This window comes from Vigna angularis, chromosome 3 (genome assembly GCF_016808095.1).
Source record: "Vigna angularis cultivar LongXiaoDou No.4 chromosome 3, ASM1680809v1, whole genome shotgun sequence".
Classification (NCBI taxonomy): Eukaryota; Viridiplantae; Streptophyta; class Magnoliopsida; order Fabales; family Fabaceae; genus Vigna; species Vigna angularis.
In genome coordinates, this window is record NC_068972.1 from 30,081,240 (window position 1) to 30,101,982 (window position 20,743).

General features: G+C 30.9%; 1 protein-coding gene across 1 annotated transcript; it reads right to left on the reverse strand.

The window, feature by feature from the left end:
- Window positions 1–2,137: 2,137 nt before the first annotated feature.
- On the reverse strand, window positions 2,138–3,268 carry LOC108324539 (F-box/kelch-repeat protein At3g23880). Its single transcript, XM_017557479.2, has one exon. The coding sequence runs from the start codon at window positions 3,266–3,268 to the stop codon at window positions 2,138–2,140; it is 1,131 nt and encodes a 376-aa protein (XP_017412968.2).
- Window positions 3,269–20,743: the final 17,475 nt, after the last annotated feature.

Genomic DNA, 20,743 nt, shown 5'->3' on the forward strand with positions numbered 1-20,743 from the left:
TATACCTTCCATCCTTTGTTCCTTCTCGTTTTTTCTTGTTCAGATAGAGAAAGTGGTTCCTTCCTTGGTTTAAACTATTTTATTTTTTTTATTTTATTTATTATCATGGTGCTATATTATATTAATGTCTCAGTAAATCTAAATATTCAATTTTAATTTTTAAATTTTTAAAATTCAATAAATTATGATGTCTTCCATAAAAAATTAAAAAAACTTCTTCAAAAATAAATAATATTTTTATTTATTATTTTTACGTAAACTCAATTGTTACATAATATTTCTGTTATATATATATATATATATATATATATATATATATATATATATATATATATATATATATATATATATATATATATATATATATATATATATATATATATATATATATATATATATATATATATATTAACAAAAATATTTACTTCTAATAAATGACACCAAAGTTGAAAGATATGCTGAAAATCAATTTTTATTTGATTTTCTAATTAAAACAAATTTAAGAACGATACTTATTCGATTTTCCAATTAAAAAGAATTTTAAAAATAATACATTCAGTTTTACATCATATATGTAAAGATATATTTAATTTTTTTAACAAAAATAAATTTATTATATATCAACTTACTCAATTTACAAATATTAATAATTTATATTATAATATAAATATTTAAAAAATGTAAAAACACACGCACGACAGGTTATAATAAAAAATTTTTGGATTAATATATAAAATAATATAATAAAACAGTTTAAGAAACAAATATTTTACTGTCTTACATATGTGTGAAATTATAATTATTTATTAAATATTTTGTACTACATTACATAGTATTATACATTACATTATATTTTATACCAAATTTTTTAAAATTATAGAATTTATGGATGATGTACTCTATACAAAATTAAGGAAACTTATTGAAAAACTTATTATGTCTTTTTAACAAAATTAATATATATCCTTTTACAAAAATATAAGTATACAATTAAATATTATACTTTACTCAAAATAAATATATATTTCTATGATTATCACTATCTATTGATTACAATATTATTATCTATTATTATAATATTATAGATATTTAAAAATTGAACATACAGATGGTATGGTAGCTGTATTTTCGCTAATAAAAGTAAGAATAATATATAAATTTTGATTTTAGTATAACAAATAAAAACTACAATCTTATAATACAAACTTAATTCCGTTAATTTTAATTATAATTAATCACTATAATTTTCGTTTTTAATAGTTTTTACATGTGTTTTGTTTTCTTTTTTAAAATTTTAATTTTTAATAGTGTCCTTAATGTGAAGATAAATTAATATTGAGATGTTAAACAAAATTAACAAATAAAAAATGATTTAAGAATGTAAACTATAGTTTTACTATACTAAAAAAGTACTTCAATACTTATTTTCATCCTGTGTTATCATTTATAAATGTAATCAATCGGCCTAAACTTCCATTATCATTTATAAACTCGGCTTGATATCATTTATTACTAAAATTCCTTTTTGTTTTCTACATCTTTTTTTTCAAATTTATTTTTTAAATAAAAATTTTCAAATTAAAATAATTATTTTATCGATTTTATTGTATTTAAGTGATTTTTTTTTTAAATTTTTATCTGTTTTTTAATTTCACGGTCTTTTTAAATTTAATCATTTTTAATTAAAAAAATTCTTTACAAAATAAATAAAATCTATTTAAAAAATTATTTACATTAATTTATATTTATATTTAGAGAGAATATTTACATAATTCTTGTATTTATTTTATCCTTCATAATATAATTATTAACCAATTTCTTAAAAGATATAATTGTTAACTGAAATATTTTGAAAATTACGTATATCATTGGAACAAAAAACTGAAACAAAATACCTAGAAAACCCTGCTTGAACTACTAAGTGCAGATAAACAGAAACACCATGACAATTTTGATCCTTGTTCACAGATACTGGAAACAATTTTGACAATGTACATAAAGGTTTAATTGTTTTTGCAGTCAAAACCAATGCAGAAACAAAAAACAATCATAAAACAAATCAAACTAAAGAAATACCAAAAATATGTTTGAAAAAAAAATTCTGAAACCACTAACATAATTTAACATAAATAATGTCTCAAATCAAGCTTGGAACATAGTGACAGGAGAAGATGTGACTGAGAGAGTGCTTGTAGTAAGCTTGAGTACGTTCTACTTTATTCTCCTTCAAATTAAAGATAATGATGATATCGTAATCATCCCAAAGCTGTGAATATGTGAGCAAGAGAAGATCACCCCACATGCACAAAGTCCGCAGGTAATCGTAATAAGGAGAGATATTCAGAGTTTCATAACTTACACTCATCAACTGACTCCAAGATCTGTCGTCTCCAGTGTCCTTCAATGTCAATACAACAAAGACTGTCCTCCGTTCATCAAAAGAAACACAAAGACAATCATTCAAAATTCCCATAGAATTAAATTCAGAATCTTTAGGAACGAGTTCAGGCACCGACAAATATCTGTTAGTATCGTTCTTTAGATCGTACGAAAATATTTGTAGCTTCGATTCTTTAGAAGAATGTCCTAACCAGTTAACAGTGCCATTCAGAAAGTATCCATTACTGTCAATGGTGAGAAAAGCCGGAGAGGTCATTATAGTAAGTCTCCAACGTACGTCACCCATGCAGTAAACCCACACACTCGTTTGATGTGTACTCCAATCCAAAACCATTGCCACCACCTTGTAACTGTCCCTCCAATCATCGTACCCAAACCCAAAATTCATATCATATTGAACACCAATGCCGTAATTGAGACGCAAGCTTGGTGATGGTAAGGAGCAAGTCTTGGTGGCAGGGTTCAAAAAGCAGACCATGTGCTCTTCACACTCATACGTGGAAAGAGAACAATGTAGGGAAAGCAAACCGTTGCAAGAACCGAATAAATATTTATAGGGTTTGGGGCAGCGTAAGATACGACCGGCGGAAGAGGAAGTAGGGTTTTGGATTAAGCAAGGTAAAGAGCTTAAAACAGCAGAGAAACATTGCCTCTCTTCTATCTTTTTCTCCAGTAAGAGAATTTGTGGGTTTTTGGAGGACTTTTTAAGATGCGATTTCACCAAATCGGGATTGAGGATGATGGAATTCCATGTCTTTGAAACGCACCTAAATCGCATGAGACTCTCTACAGGAAGCCGTGACAGAATTTCCAATATCAGGTCATCACGATCACGGAGTATTCTAGTGGAAGAATTCGCTATCGCCATCTTCCTTCCACAATCCTAGTAATTGTTTCTCTTGAGAGTTAATTACTAGAGAGACTAATAAAGAATAAGCTATTCAGTTATTTGTTGCTTATAAATTGTGTTTTCTAAATGTTTTTATATAGAAATTGAATTAGGTTTTATTTTAATTTTTTTATTATAATATAATATTTTTTAATTATCTTTTAAATAATTTAATATCTTTAAAATATATTTTGTTTTTTTAAATATTTAAAATTATTTAAGAAACTATAACTATAATGAAAAAATAAAAAGAGAAAAAAAAAATCTTTCAGTTTTGTATAAAATATTCGATATATATTTGGTTGTTATAAATATAAGAAACTATCATTATTATAATGAAAAAATAAAAAAAGAAAAAAAAAATCTGTCAGTTTTATATAAAATATTCAAAATATATTTGGTTGTTATAAATATTTAAAATTATTTAAGAACCTATCATTATAATGAAAAAAAAACTGTCAGTTTTATATAAAATATGTCAAAATAGCGATTACTAAATTCAAATTTTTTAAAACGTCAATATATTTAATAAAAAATTAGTTAAAATAATTAACTTCATGGTTTACAAAACTTGGGAGATTAAATTAAACTAAAATTTTGAAAACAAACTAATTTCAATGAAAAAAATATATTTAATTCATTTTTTAATTACATTCATTATTTTTATTGTAAAAAAATAGAATATGCAAAAACTCGTGTATTTTTTTAATGACAAAGAAACTTAATATAATATCTTATATCTTTAAAAAATTAGTACGTATTTCGAAAATTATTAAATTAAAATTTCAAAAAAAAAACTAATTTTAATTTTTATTAAAAATTAAGAGGTAAAAATATATTTAATTAATCGTCATTTTTTTAAGGTAAAAATTTCCTCACCATATTTGAAAAGCTTGCATTTTTAGTTTGATCAACTTAATTTGTTAAGAACATGCCAACTTTTACACTTAGAAATTGAATAAATTAGAAATTTTAACCTTTTTATTTCATTTTATTTGAAATTTAAATTAATGTGAAAGAAAATATAAAAAAACACATTCAACAAAATTTTTATTTATTTTTCATAATTTTGACATCTTAATTGAACTATAAAATTGAAAATATCCTTTGAGTTATTAGAAGCCCTTTTATCATATTTAATGAATCTTTAATTGTAAAGTCTATGAAAATGTTCATATTAATAGTAGTAATTTTTTTTAATATTATTATTAGTAGTAAAAAATTTATGGATAGAAAATATGATTAATAAGAAAATTTTTGAAAGTTAAACAAAAAGTTATGGTCATTTTAGAGGCATGGGTTCAGACTTTTGAAAAATGTATTTCTACAAAAAATAAAAAAAATTAAATTTAAAAGAACCAAAATTGAAAATATGATAAAACTCCTTTGCGTGGTGACTGACGAAGGAAGAAGAGAAAATAGCTTTAGGTGATTAAAATACTATTTTTAACTAAAATAATAGTAAAAGAAATTCAAACAGGAGCAGTGGCCTATAAAGAAGTAGAGAAAAATCTATGAAAAAGAAAGATGAGGATGATTTCACAGTAGGAAGAATTTTAGAGCGGAGATTTTGGAAGTTTTTCAAGAATAATCTCTGATCAAGAAATTTTTTTTAAGTTTTTATATTATGAATTAATATTGTTGTATAACTATTCATGTCTAAAAATTATGTGTGAATACTGTTAATGAAAAATTTATATGCTTGTTGTATGATTATTCATATTTGAATTTCTATGTTAATATTATGTGTTGTTATTTTGAATATGGTAAGTAAGAAATTTATTAAAAACAAGTTAAGGAACACTTTGACTAGGAAAGACTTTATACTTAATTCTTATCAAACAAATTATGTACTGTTAAGTTATTTTGTATATATTCAATTGGTATGAATTTTGTGATGAATGTATTCTATTATGTTGGATATGAATTTATGCATTTGAACATGGTATAAGTATTGCAGAGAGATTTTGTAGTGGCATGGTATGAGTTGATGAATATGGACATGATATGAATCTCGTGGAGAGATTCTATAATGGCATGGTATTTACACAATGATGTTGACAGTCCTATTGTTGGTTGTCATCCTGATACTTTAATAACTCTCCTGTCTGAAGTAGAGAAGGATGAGTTATGTGGTGAAAGGGACAAAAAATCATAGTCTATGTGCCGGTTTTGGACATAAGCGTTAACGACTAACCTTGTGAATGACATGTTGTATTGTATTTGGCCATGATTTTGTTGTATGAGGAGTGAGGGCCATCACAAGTGACTTCTATGTGATATGACTTATCATGCCTTTTTAAGTTTGGATAATAGAATGAGTGGAGCTAACTAGATAAAAGTAACGAGGGTGCACACCTATAACTTTATCAGAGATGATTTTTTTTTTTAATTTTGAAAGTTTGGGGAAGGAAGAGTTATGGTCTGAGTTTAACTTTCTATAATGTTCCTTGTTTTTTTTTGCTTTTGTGATAGTATTGTGTACTCTATACTGCTAGAGGGATGCTAATATTTTTTTTATGAATAAATGACTACTAGCTGTATACAAATCTAGTGGTTGCATGTGAGATGTAGGATGTTTGGTTATTCTAGGCTTGCAGTTGAGTTATATTAGTAGTGATGGAAATGAAAATTTGGAGATGGGCCGGTGTTAATGATGATGCTTAGGCATTCTGTGATGCACTACTTCTTGTATGTTATGTTAATTTTTCTTTCACATAATGGTTGTACTTTTCAAATGTTTTACTTTTTGTTTTTAGCTTATTTTCACTTTTTGGTAATAAATTGGATTATTTGATATATATTTGTTTTAATTTTTGCATTTTTAATTTATATAATTTTTGGTTGATTTTAGTTTTGTTGGATTACATTATTTCAGGGCTTTAATTTGGATATATACTTTGGAGTTGAATTCCCCTTTTATTTTATATTAGAAATTAAGACAGATTTAAAAAAAATTGTAAAGAAAGCCCGACAAAATAATTTATTTTCATTTTTAGCTTAACTTTTGTAATCGGACTTAAAAATTATATTATAGATCATATGAGATCCGCTTTAACTTCATATTTAAGAGGTTATATAAAACCTCTAATGTGCTAAAAACTATATACGGAAATCATTTGTAAAACTTTAGAGTTTTAATTTTTTTTTCTTTTATTCTTCTTTTAGTTTTTTTTTTTTGCCTTTTCGTTCTTTTTACTACTACCACATTTTTTCAGTTATCAAAGGAATTAACTCACACGATAAATATCAAGTTAAAATCAAAATATTTTCAATTTGTTTTGTTCCTGAATTTGTGATTAAATTGTTTACATTTTCAGTAATTTCTTTATTGATCTTGCAATTTAACTTTCTTGCTTTTTACTGTTCTTACTTTTTAATGTTCTTGTTCTTTAATAATTGCACTTTAATTTTATACAATTTTTGTCTTCTAGAAATTTCATATTTCAGCTCTTGAATGCATTTGATTTCTTGATTTCAGATTCAATTTATTTTTTTTTGTTCTTAATCCATTAAACTCTCAAATTAATTTATAATGAAAGAATACAAAGATTAAATACTAGTGTCCATTGATATTTAGTATCTGTTATGTTTTATAAAATTAAAAAAACTTACTTTTATTTGAAATCATTTACTAGAGTCAATTTATTAAAGAAAAAAAAATAACGTCAATATAATTAGCCTTAAAAAATTTATATTTACAAATAAAAAAATATAAGTTTCTTTCAGGATAATTGTATGTTAACATTAATTGTTTGTATAATAAACAAACATCACAATTATTAAAAATTAAAAACTTACTTAATCATTAACAAAATTCAAACAAAATAATGAAATATGTTAATACTATCTATAGTGAACCAATATCAATCATTTATCCTAAATATTTTATTTATATATATGTGAAAAATCTAACCCATCCTTTTCAATCCTCCATTTCCCATTCCTTCTCATACACAAGATCTCCAATTCTACATGGGGTTGGATTTGAATTTCAAAGTAATAGAATCTAAGATTTTGCAAAGTTATATTATGTAACATTTCAAATTTTATAATGTAATATTTTTCAAGTATAACATATCAAATTATATCATTTTTAAGTTACTTAAATGTTTTGTTATTTTCTTAAAATAATATAAGACCTACTACTAAAAAAGAAAGTTTTACAAAAAAAAAAAAAAACTCATAAAAGGTGCTTATCTAATTTTAGTGTATCTTATTCTTCAACCAATACTCAAAAAATCCAAAAATATCATTACTCACTGCATTTCTATTTTTTCTTTATATTTTTTTACCAATATAATATAATTTTCTTATAAATTATTCAATAAATCGTTTGAAAATTGTTTATTAAGTCTTTAAATATTTTTCAACTATATAAAAAAAAACTTATTTAAAATCATTACTTTGCACCTTTCAACATTGGTTTAAAACGGATGTAGTTGACAGTTATACATTATAATGGTAATGATAACTAATGTTGAAAGTATGAACTTAAAATATTTGTTAATGTAAAACCAATTTTGAAAGTGTAATCCAAATATAAAAGCTACTTTGGGCCAATACATTTTTTTTCATAACATAGTTAAATTAAACAAGGGTTTTACTTCTTACATCTTATGGAGGGCTTTTACTTCCTGCACCCCTTTATTACTAGATGCTTTGAATTGTGTAATGTGGACCACATAATTGTTTCATCTAATTTCTGTTTGAATGACTATTATTTTTTTTTTCTTTCGAAATAAACTATGGTTGTTTTATGTGAATAGTCTTTTTAGTTTCTATTTTATGCACAATATAAACAGGAAAATGAGTTGGGTTATGAATATGGCACTCTTCTGGTTGTATGTGTGCAGTTGAGGATTGATGACTATAATGATACATTTTAATGACTAATTTTAGTGATAAAAAATAATTAATGACTATAATGATAAATTTATAAACTAAAAAATATTTATAATTAAAATAGTTTCAAAAAATTATAATTACTATGTAAATTTATAATTAAAATATTTTTTTATTATAAATTAGTTTCTAAATTAATTATTGAATTTTGATTATCAAAAGAATTAATCTTTAATTGAAAAATTAATTTTTAATTTAATCTCTAAATATATTTTTAGTTATTAAAATTGATTATTATTTAAAAAATTTCTTATAGTGAAATAATTAATAATCACAATTATGCTAAATTAAACTTGCATCTAAAATTTTGTTCTTAAATCAATCATAGATCAATTATCATACGACTCTTTTTGATTGTATTATAGTGTGTTTTAAATGAGTTACAAGATCTTATTTTCTCTAAAAGAATTCACTTTATCAGAAATTTGAAGATTGTTGAGACAAAATTATTAAAATGTTATAATTGTATTTCTTGAAAGAATATTGCTCCCTCCATCATCACCAAATGTTCCCTACACCTCTCCATATCTTTTTTGTCCCTTCAATAATATTTATTTACCGTAGTAAATTTTCACCCACATCCACCTACTTCATTAACGTACTATTAATGGTTCTCTTATAAGAATGCACCTCCACACACACAACCGCATTACCCGTCGAATGACCACCGCACCACGAAAGCCACTGCACTATGAACCAAAACAAAAATGGAGAAGAAGTGCAAACGGATATGGAGAAGGAGAGAAAGTCAGAGTCGGGGGATGAGAAGAAACAGATTTGGAAGTGAGAGTAGGGGATGAGAAACAAACGGATCTGAAAACTAAAACAGAGAGTGGGAGACTTGGGGTGGTGGGGATTTAGGGTTTCAGAAAAAAGAGAGTAAATAAATAAAGTTAATTAAATAAAGAGTAGGAGACTAATTTCTTAGCAGTGGTAGTGGTGACGCTATCTGCTGTGTTTATAATAAACAAAAGGTTAAGAAAATAATGGTTACAGAGAAAATCAAAATAAATAAATTCTGAAACCACTACCATAATTGAACATAAATAAATGTCTCAAATAGGCAAAATCAAGCTTGGAGCATAGTGACACGAGAAGATGAGACTGAAAACTTTGTTGTAGTAACCTTTAGTACGTTCTACCTTATTCTCCTTCAAATTAAAGATAATGATATTGTAAGCCCCAATCTCTGAATATGCGAGAAACAGAAGATCACCCCACATGCACAAAATCCGCAGGAAATCGTAATAAGGAGAGATATTCAGAGTTTCATAACTTACACTCACCAACCGACTCCAAGATCTTTCCTCTCGAACGTCCTTCAATGTCAATACAACAAAGACTGTCATCCGTTCATCAAAAGAAACACAGAGACAACCATTCAAAACTCACATAGAAGTAAAATCAGAAGCTTTAGTTTCAGGCACCAACAAATATCTGCAACTATCGTTCTTTAGATCGTACAAAAATATTTGTGGCTCCTCAAATTTCGATTCTTCAATTTTAATATTTTTTTAACTATTCACTATTCACTATTCACTATTTACTATTCATTTTTTTTTAACTTTTAAAATAAATTCTCAAATTTTTAAACTCCTTCCTCTGAAATTATTATTATTATTATCTATCATAAATTTTAATTTTTTCTTACCATACTTTTATTAATTTTATAAAAATTAAAAAATACTATTATTTATTAAATCTAAATATTTTTCATGGGTCTTACATTCTCCCCAACAACAAAAATTTTCGACCTCGAAAATTCGACACTTCACAAAAAAAGATTGGGATAAGAATGTTTTACATCATCTTCTAATTCCCAGGTAGAGTCACCTGTTTTTCTATCCCAAACTACTCTCACTAAGTTGATAGTTTTCCCTCTAAGCTCCTTTGTTTTAGTGTCTTCTATACAAACAGGTTGCACCTCTACGGATAGATCCTCTCTGATTTGAACATCTTCCACTTCTAAAATGTGAGAAGGATCATGAACATATTTTCTTAGTTGAGAAACGTGAAAAACTGAATGGAGTTTGGCTAACTGAGGAGGTAACGCCATCTCGTAAGCGACTGGCCCAATTCTTCTCAAAATTTGATATGGACCAATGAACTTAGGAGAAAGTTTCTTCGAACGAAGAGCCCTTCCTACTCCTGTAGTTGAGGTCAACCGCAAAAAGACATGATCTCCGATTGCAAACTCCAATGGTCTCCTCCTTTGATCAGCATATGACTTTTGTAAGTGAAAATACTAGCATGAAAGCTATTGTTGTAAGTGAACTCCACCAAAGACAATACCTCATCCCAGACTCCCAAGTGATCCAAAACACATGTCCTCAGCAAGTCCTCAAGTGATTGGATCGTTCTTTCATATTGGTGTATGTCTGATTCACCGTACTAGGAGAGGCTAGGCTCTGATACCATTTGTAACGCCCCCCGGCAGCCTACAGGGAATGTCGACCCCCCACAGATCACCACGTGGCTTTCCAGTGTGCTTTGTCCTCACTCGCACACTTTCCGGGAAAACTTCCCAGAAGGTCACCCATCCCTAAATTGCTCCAGGCTAAGCACGCTTAACCATGGAGTTCTTATGGGTCAGGCTACCGAAAAGCAAATGCATTTTGGTGATATGAGTAGCCAAATCAATTCCTTTAAGCTATCCTTCAACTGTATAGTCCCATACCTATACAGTCTCCAGATCCCTCTCATTCCGGTGTATGTCCTATTCGTCCATGTACCCCTTCCACTGGAAGCCTGCCAGGAGCCGCTCATTGTCCGTGACGCTTTGTACCGGCGATCACTCCCCGCCCTCGTCAGTGCCCGGGCGTCTGTTGATGGTTCGGCAAGCGTACCGAATCGTTCAAGTAATAAAACCGGTAAGACCGGGTATCGTTTCCCAAGAGACTCGTAATACTAGAGAATTGTGCGATTACCAACTCATCTAGACTCAATAGAACATCATTCATTTACAAGTATGTGCAAAGAGATAAAATTACAAATATACAATGGTTGGACCTTGGTCTTTAAAGGCACTTAGATATGGACAAGACTAGAAATGGTATGAAATGACATTGCTAAGGTTAGTTTTCACCTATTTCACTCTTGTGCTTACCCAATTCATCTCCTCTCCATCAATTTACTAAAGTCAATCCACAAAAACACTCTAGCCCTAATCCCTTAGGTGAAAGAGCCTAGGTTTTCCCTATTAAACTCCAATCCCTTGGAAAATCTAACAAGCAAACCCGCATTAATGAGCTAGGATCTTAAGACAACATGTGCATCATCTTCCATCCCTAGAATCAATGACCACAAGGACTCTTATTTCAGTTCAAGGTTCCATCTTACGTCCCCATAATCCATGAAACCCCAAAATCAAGTCATGAACATTCCTATTACATGCAAGCTTTAAGATCGGAAACAAGAATACTAGCAATTGATAGAAAAGGCATATATATTATCAAATCAATCATCCATTACACAAGAATTCATAGGCTACAACAATCCCTAATAAGATGGGTTTGGCTCTCCACTTCCATGGAGAGCCTTAAAGCTTACAAAATGGACATGGAAGAAGATGAAGAACCAAAGAGGAAGAAGGGAGTGTTCCCACGAGCCCTAGCAGCCCTCCAAGCTCTCCTCTAAGTGAGATGCACCTCCAAAGAACCAAAGACCCCAAATGCTTCGAGCAAACTTGAATAAATAGGCATTTTTGACACATCAGCAGCGTCACCGCTCAGCTGCACGGGCAGCATTCCAGAGAGCTGGCGCTCAGCTGCACGCCAGCTGCACCCCAGCGGCAGCATTACAGAGAAGTGGCGCTCAGCTGCACGCCAGCTGCACCCCAGCGGCAGCATTACAGAGAAGTGGCGCTCAGCTGCACGCCAGCTGCACCCCAGCGGCAGCATTCCAGAATTCTCTCATTTTTGCTGTTTTGCTTGCTCTTATGGCTGGTTAAGCTCTATACTTTGGTAGAGGTTCTTCCAAGCACTGTATTAGCTACAAAATACGGGGATTAATGATGAAATTACATCAATGTAGCCTAAAATACATTTATTTAGAAAACAAGACAAAAGAAGAGGATTAAGCAAGTTACAAGCTAGAAATGAGTTGATTTTACTACTAAAATTATGCTTAGATAATGGTAAGAATTAGCATTATCAGCGTCACAATTAACATGGCAGGGGTTTAAGAAACCCTGTATTAGAGGCTTTTTGAAAAACCGCGAGAAAACAAATTCATAGTGAAATTCTGAAAATGTGACTATTGTAGATTTGTGTTAATTAGGTCCTCGTATTTTGAAAGAATTCAATTTAGTCTCTTTTTATGTAAAATTGAATCAATAAAACTCTTGCCATAAAATTATGTGAACGGCGTTAAATGTGTTGTCTGCTGGTATGGTGAAGTGGCATTTCATAACCACTTGGCATATAAAGACGTCATTACGTGGACTTAATTGATTTTTATTTTAAAAAGTTTAAAATATGGTAAATATAATAAAAACACATAACGTTAATGTTATTTATGGAAATCAAATTAAAAGGTATTAGGATCAGATATTGGGTGTGTGCAAAATTGGGGAAAATAGGGTTCGTGGGTTAAGCACAACTCCAATGAACCACTCATTTGCACTGAACACAATCCAAGCAGAAGATGGTTCATTGGATGACCAGGTTGGAAAGCTCAAGGCCGGAAGCTATGGCGCCTCGCACCGAAAAGGACCCCTCTGCCAACAACGACAGTGATGGTTGTTGATGGTGGTGAGCGACGACAACTGGTTCGTGGATGATGGTTACTTCCCAGAAGATGAATGGTGATGGTGGAAGATGGCGATTTGGGATTGTCCGCGATTAGGGTTCGTGTTCTGCCATGGTTGCAATAGATTGGGGCTGGTTTGATTTTTCTGTTTTGCAAGTTTTTGTGGAGGTGCTACGCGGTGGCTACCAAGGTTCTGATGGCTGGGTCAGGACTTGCATGACCAAAAGAAAATTAGGGAATTGGAAGGATGAATTCAGAGGTTGAATCTAATGGATTTGAAGGTTTTGATAGATAATAGGAAAGGGTTCTGCCTTGTAAACATAAAAGAAGAAGAAGAATAAGAAATATGTTTTATGATAAAGTTTTTGTACTGCACCGACCCAACCAACAAGAGAAAATAAAGAAAGGGAAAGAGAAAACGCAATGGTTGTATGGTGTCTGCAATGCATGTTGTTTCTTAACCCACTTGTAAACCTCATTCCCTCCTTTTCAACTCTTTGTTCATTCCTTTTCCAAATTTTCCTCAGAACCCTAACCAAAACTTCACAATCCCCTTCTTCCACACTAACCTTCTGATTTGTCTCTCTGTTTTCTTTTCCATCGTCTTTTCCAATCTAATTCACACTCTGTTTTTAAATTAAAAATCATTTAAGTACGTCTTTATGTGCCACATCCCTATCAAATGCACCTCACCTAGCCACCGGGCAACACTTTTAACGCCGTCCATAGAATTTAACGGCACATACTTTATTGATTCAATTTTTCATAAATAGGGACCCAATTGAGCTACTTCAAAATACAGAAACCTAATTGACGCAAATCTGCACAAATAGGGACCTCCGAATCAATTAAAGCATTAGATTTTGTTGTTCACTATTTTGGGATTTTGTTTTTCATTGATGAAAGCGGAATACTATTTATGAAAAGATTGATTGGATATAGTTTTTGATCACAATGTAAAGCTTCTAATGTTGTTGGTGTCCTTCCCTTCCCTTTTCTTATCTTTTTGTTGGCTTTATTTTTTTTCACTACTTTGCCTTCATTTACATGTTGAGACAAGATCATCTAGAGAAACTAGACTATCCAACAATTAATGTTTTAAATTTTAACAAACAACATTCAACGAAATATTAATCATAAGATATAATGGTTAATGATGACATGTACTAAAGGATAATATTGGATGAAACATGTGTCTATCAGATATAACAATATATCTAGTGTATCAAACAATACAAACGCGAAGGATACAATACTTGAAGTAAAATTTGTCTAAATGAAAGCAATGTCGATGCAATAGAAACATAATCTATGTGAATGCTGAGCTAAACGCAAATGCTTAAAAGTTCAAGATACAATCATTGAAAGCCACCAAGCGTTTGACAAAACGTGCTAAACTCCATCAAGCGATACACCATTATTTGATATCTCAAACATGCCCCATGCATAAGACATAAGGAGTGTCAAACACTATAGAACTTCTAATAGAGTGTCTAATCACCATAGCATTTTATCAAAAAGATAAGGCATATGAAATCAAGTTATGCTAAGCTTTGTTAAACGATATACTTAAGCCTAGAGAGAGTTATTAAACAAAAGGTCTAAAAGATCATTGATGAGTCAATATTTTCTTCACTTCACTTAGCTTATTGTGCTAGATTTAATTAGGGAATTGTGTTTGAATGTCCAATATTTCCCTATTTTTGCTAATTGTGCTTAATTTGACCAGAAATTCTTATTTTAATTAATTTGAATTATATGAGCTTATTATTTTCATTATTAATTGTAGGAAAATTTTGGAAATACATTTTGGGACTTTAGAAGGGCTACCACATAATTAAAGACTCTCCACATAGGCATTTTAAATTTAATTATATTGTTATTTAGTTGTTTAGGACTTTTTGAATTAAATTGTGCACTTTGAACCAAATTTTGGAAATGGATGTTAACCTACAATTGTAATTCAAATGGGTCACGCAAGTTGCCTTAAAAATTCATTCTTGCTGCACGGTGCTTCCAACGTTGATTACAATCTACTGTAATGAATTTGTTTCATATAGACCGTACGGTCTGCCCTTGCTAGTTCATTTATCACCGCTTGGATGATGTTCTTATTCACCATGTTGTTTCCGTGTCCATTCGCTTTAGTCGGAATGCATGCACACTTCAATGCCACTCGGCTTTCTATTATGTTCGGTTGTGATAATTTAGTTGTAATGGTAGCTTAAGTATGTTGGGTTGGTCATTAGCGATATTACATTGCTTCTTTGAGATTATTGGACTGTGCTTGTGTTTATTCTGCTCTGCCAAACATTTTATGAAATCTGATTGTGTTCTTGCAATGGGTAAACGCTTAGTTGCCCAATTGGTGATTGCATCTTTGCTTGGTTGATCAATCTGTATAGAACACACTAGATGGAATAGGTGTATTGTGTTCGCTTAGTTCGCGATTATGATTGGTCTTCGCTTAGTTGATTCATTCATGTTGGATTAGAGGTTAGAGTAGTTTATTCATGAGACCTCTGCACTTTAATTGTCATGTCGCTGCTTTGATTTGGCTCACTATTCAATATGTTTTGTGCTTACAATTGGGTATACGCTTAGTTGCCTAATAGGTGTTTAATCTTCGCTTAGTTGATTAGAGTGTATAGTGCAGGACTGATTGGATTTGTGCATTGCATTTGCTTAGTTTGCAATTTTGAAGACCGAATTAGTCTTCGCTTAGTTGGGTGATTCGTGTTGGATTTGAATTAGAGTAGTGTATACTTGTCGTTAATCTGTGATTGGAAGCATAGTAATTGAGTTAATGGCCAACCGTTTTTATTCTGTATTTGAATCTGTGTTTACTGTCATTCTCATTTAGCATTACCATTTGTGTTTTAAATTTAGTTCTTTTCGCATCACAAAACTCTTCACCAACCCCCCACCGCGTGTTCGACCTATTACCTGAACCACATTTGGTTCTTGAGAGAGGACCTAGGAGTCACTTCCTAGTCTATATTGTATTTTAATTGCACATTAAATTTGTATCAGGGTGTGATCTCAATCAATCATATCATAACATACCAAATGCTTTGCCTTCAAGCAATGCATTTATCAAAACATGCCAACATTTGACAAAATGTTTTGAACACACAACGTGCTTAACGATCATAAACGTTTAAAACATTTAATGTTGTACAAAAAAGTGTCTCTCTACTTGCATGTTTTGTTCTTGTTACCTGTTCAGGTAATGTCAATACTAAAGCTTTATTTAGAAGCGTTGCACAAAGGACAAAAAGACATTCAAAGAAAAGAAGACATTCTTAGAATGTTTCCTCAAGCTTTGCACTAAAAGGACGTATAAGCTACATTTGAATGAAAGCATTGATAAAGCACTATCATGTTGTAACATAGAACTAAGTTTGACTAGCTACCTAAAAAGGCTATAGAAGTCAACTCTGTGTCCAAGGTCATTTCTCAAGAAAGCTATATAAAGAAGATTTATTGAGGTGAATATGTTGTTGAAGTTCAGGAAGGTGGAAATAGGAGAGAGAAAAGGAGAGAGAGAAAAAGAACATGCTCAAGAAAGATCATTAAACACTATCTCTAAAGGAAGAATCTCATATAATTACAGATTATATTGTATTGTATTAATCCTCTCCTTGAGATTTATTCAAATTTGTATTTATAATCAAACACTGAATGTGTTTGTATTAAATCATTGTATTGAACTAAACGTTCTAGTTAGGATTGGCTAGGGGACCAACTTTGGTTGACAATACCTTGTTGTAAACCAGAAGTGGTTATAATACTTGACAACTAGGAGTGGGTAAAGTTGGACTAGTCAGGATTGACTAGGGATACAAGGAGTGGTTAAACTTGGACTAGTGAGGATTGACCAAGGGAACCAGGGGTGGTTTAGAATAATTGGATTAGTTAGGATTAACTAAGAGACCAGGAGTGGTAATTATACTTACAACCAAGAGTGGATTAAACTCAATTGTAATATTGGATAAGATTAGTGGAACCTCTCAAGAGTTCTTAAGCGAGACTAGACGTAGCTTAGGTTTCTAAGTGAACCATTATAAAAACATGTGTTACTGCCTTCTTTATTTGACATGTTTTCTTAAAAATCTTTATTAAAAGCACAATCGTCTAACACTTATATCAGATCGTCTAACCCCTATTATAGTTGATAAGCATTATTTTGTGAAAGAACTTTTGAAAACACTATTCAAGCCGCTACCTCACCCATTTCTAGTGTTTTTCCTGTATTTCATTACTTTTGTTACATATCGTATATAATTATTTCCAATGGCTAAGAAGTTCAACAATGTAAAAGAGATTGATGGTAGAAGGGAGACACTTAAATTAAGGGTTAGAGTCAATGACTTATGGTATATTAAGAATAGAGGGATGAAGGCAAGTATCTATAAATTATTCTTATGGATGATAAGTTATGTATGTTTTTCCAATGCTTTTCCAATCTTTTTACTATGGGTGTCAATTTTGGACAAGTCTAGGCTGCTGAAAGTGTGAGCTATTGACTGTCAGGTTGTTGGGCAGCCGAGCTATCAGGCTATTGGGAAGTCAAGCTACCGAGTTGTTAGGCAGTTAGACTATTAGGTTTCAGACTTCTAGACAACCTAGATGTCGGACTATTGAGAACCGTACTTTTGTTATGTGTAATTTACTGAAATGTCCACATGATTGTATGTGTTGTATGGTGACCATATACCAACTATGGTTAGGAAAAAAGATTTAATTGTGTGGAAGAGTAGGTGGGTAAAGAGTAAGACTTATGTCATCCATAATTTTAAAATATCAGGTATGTGACCATGAAATTAAGTTATTGTTTATTGGTGCTATTATGGTTAAAGTACAAGCACTCCCCAATATTCCTAAGAAACCATTCAATTTTAAAAGCATCAAGGAAATTAAGGATGGTGACTTTCCTCCTGGTGTTAGATCATCTAGGGTGTTAAACACATCTAGGGTGTTAGACAATCTTAGGTGTTAGAGCGCCTAGGGTGTTAGACCATTTGGGGGTGTTAAACCGTGTGGGGATGTTAGACCGTTTGGGGTGTTAGATAATTTAGGGTGTTACACAGTCTAGGGTGTTAGACCATTGGGTGCTAGATGCATCTGGAGTGTTAGACCGTAAGGGGTGTTAGATAGTATAGGGTGTTAGACCGTCTAGGGTGTTAGACAATTTGAGGTGTTAAACTGTGTGAGGTGTTAGACCGTCTGAGGAGTTAAATTGTCTAGGATGTTAGACAGTGTGGGGTATTATATCATTTAGGATGTTAGACGCATCTTACAATCCCAATGAAAAATAATTTTGAATATTTCTTCAAGTAGAATAGCCTCTCTTTTTCTTCCTAGAGGAAGGACAACACATTCAAAATTTAAATCTCCAATGCCTACATTAGACAATTGAGTTTGTAACATTATGCAAGGAAGTGAAGCCTACTAATTATTAAAACAAGATGACTTAAATATTTGGGATGAAGCGCAAAATGCACATAAATATTTTTTTAAGGCTTTGGAAATAAGTTTGAGTGACATAATGAGAATAGAAAAACAACATAACACAATTTTTAGAGGTAAGGTTTGTAGTAAATCAGAAGTCTTTAGTGATCAAGTCAATTGTATGGTGTTTCATAGAAGAAGGAAAAGAAGGTGAAGTAATATCAATCAAGTGTTGATCTGAAGTCAAGGCAAGCTAAATTTTTAAAAGGAATTTACTAGAGGTAGTGGAAGATAGATAGGAGGTGAGTTTGAATGCCAGATACCAATTGGTTGGTCATGTGAAAGAAGAATCCTTAAAGTGGAAATCTGAAGATTTATAAGTTGTTTAAAGAAAAAGGCTAGACCAATCTACATTATTGAATAATAGAGCATTTTAACATAGAGGCAAGGTTTTTCATGTCGGTTAAGTTGTTGGGGACTAGTATCTTGGAAAAGTTAGGTGGTTTTGATAAGAGGAATGAGGAAAGTAGGTTTTTCCTTCTACCTGATGAGTGAATTTTTTAGGACAAAAACTTTTATTGTTGGAGAGAATGTGAAGGCTTAGAAGATGGTATTTTAAAAGTAGTTGTGGATGAAAAGTAGTGAGACTAGAATATTTTAATGTTAAATTGTTTTAATATAAATAGTTTCGTTATAAACGAGTTTCATTATTTTAAAACATTGCAATCCCTACTTTTCCAGAGTCCTCTGCCTCCTCTTTAAGGGTTTTTGTTAACAATGTGAAGCATTGTTGCTTTGAAGTAATTTTGATGATGATGCAAGTGAAGACTTGAAGACTTGAAGAACCTTCTGTAAATGTTAAAAACATTCAATGTAGAAATAATTTGTATAGGAATCATTTTACTTTTGTAAGTACTTAGAAGGTTTCTTAATTTAGTGATTTATTTTGGGAATAATCGATTATCATAGGGAATAATGGATTATCACAAGCTAAAATAGAAAGGGGTTGCTCACGCAAATAATCGATTATCACATAGGATAATCGATTATCACTGCAAGTTTTAATATTGTCCAGGGTGCGCAAATAATTGATTATCACTTAGGATAATCGATTATCACTTTTTCGAAAACCCCATAACGGTCACAAATAATCGTCTATCACTTATAATAATCGATTATCACTGGTAGTTGGGAGATGTCTTTTCAGTTTCTATCCTTGCACGAAACTTGACTTATAAATAGAGTTATCCACAACTCTTCGAAAAAAATCTTTTCATTTGAGAGTATTAGAGTTGTGTGCCTAAGGGAAACTCCCTGTATGTGAAAACGGAGCTTGTGATCTTGGTGCTTGTTAGAGGAAGTACTCTTTCTTGGTGTGTCTAAGTGGTGGAGTATACCTACAAAGCAGAGTCAAATTGTTTATCCTTTTGTGCGTCAAAAGGAAGTGTCGTTCATCTCTTATGTGTTAAGAGAGGTGGTTTCTAATCTCAATCTTTATTTTTGTATGGTAATCTGTTACTAATTTCTAGTGAAAAGAATCACTTTTTATAGTGAGTAACGACTAGACGTAGAATTTGTTGATTCGAACCATGATAAAATTCCTTGTGTGTTTTTCTCTATCCTTATACTCTTTGTTTACAAATTGTTCGATAAAATTACTGAAAGAAAATCATAATTTTAAAAGAACCATTTCACCACTCTCCTCTTGGTTATTGTCTGTAACATGCATTAAAATCCTTTCTGTTGTGCGATGCCAATTCAACAGTTTATGTACCTTGTTCACCTGTTTAAAGATTAGAGATTGCCATTGTGATCCTCGTCGTAAGATCTTCAAGTCTACTAAAACAATTTCCCAAAAAGAGTAAGTTAATTTCTACTCTTTTTCTATGGCTTCATGTTTTCCAATGCATGTGATGTTTGGTTCTATCGCATGTAAGGTTTGAGTCTTCTTTTACATTCTCTATTGATTAGTGGTTCTAATGGCATCCCTTGATCATGTTGTTGATGTCTATAGGTGTTGTTTGGTCTCTTTGAGTTGAGAAAGCATAGTAGGATTCTCTAGAGCTAGTTTGAGTTTCTAGGATTCTCTAGAGCTGGTTTAAGTTTCTAATAGATAAGGGAAGCTAGTATTTTCTTTTAATTGAATTATAAAGTATGAATTGATATTTGATAGTATGTGAGATTAATGCATGTTGATTGTTAGGTTTGACATTATTGTTATAAGAATTGAGTATGTTTGAATGAATGCATTTGGTTGAATGATGATGGTGTACTTTGATGATTTGTGTGGACATGCTTATTGTTACAAATTTTGTTGTTGTGAAGATTTTGTGGTGTTAAGTTGGG

What these genes read in the sequence shown, in the direction of transcription:
- LOC108324539 (XM_017557479.2), bottom strand. Translation starts at nt 3,268, where the DNA reads ATGGCGATAGCGAATTCTTCCACTAGAATACTCCGTGATCGTGATGAC.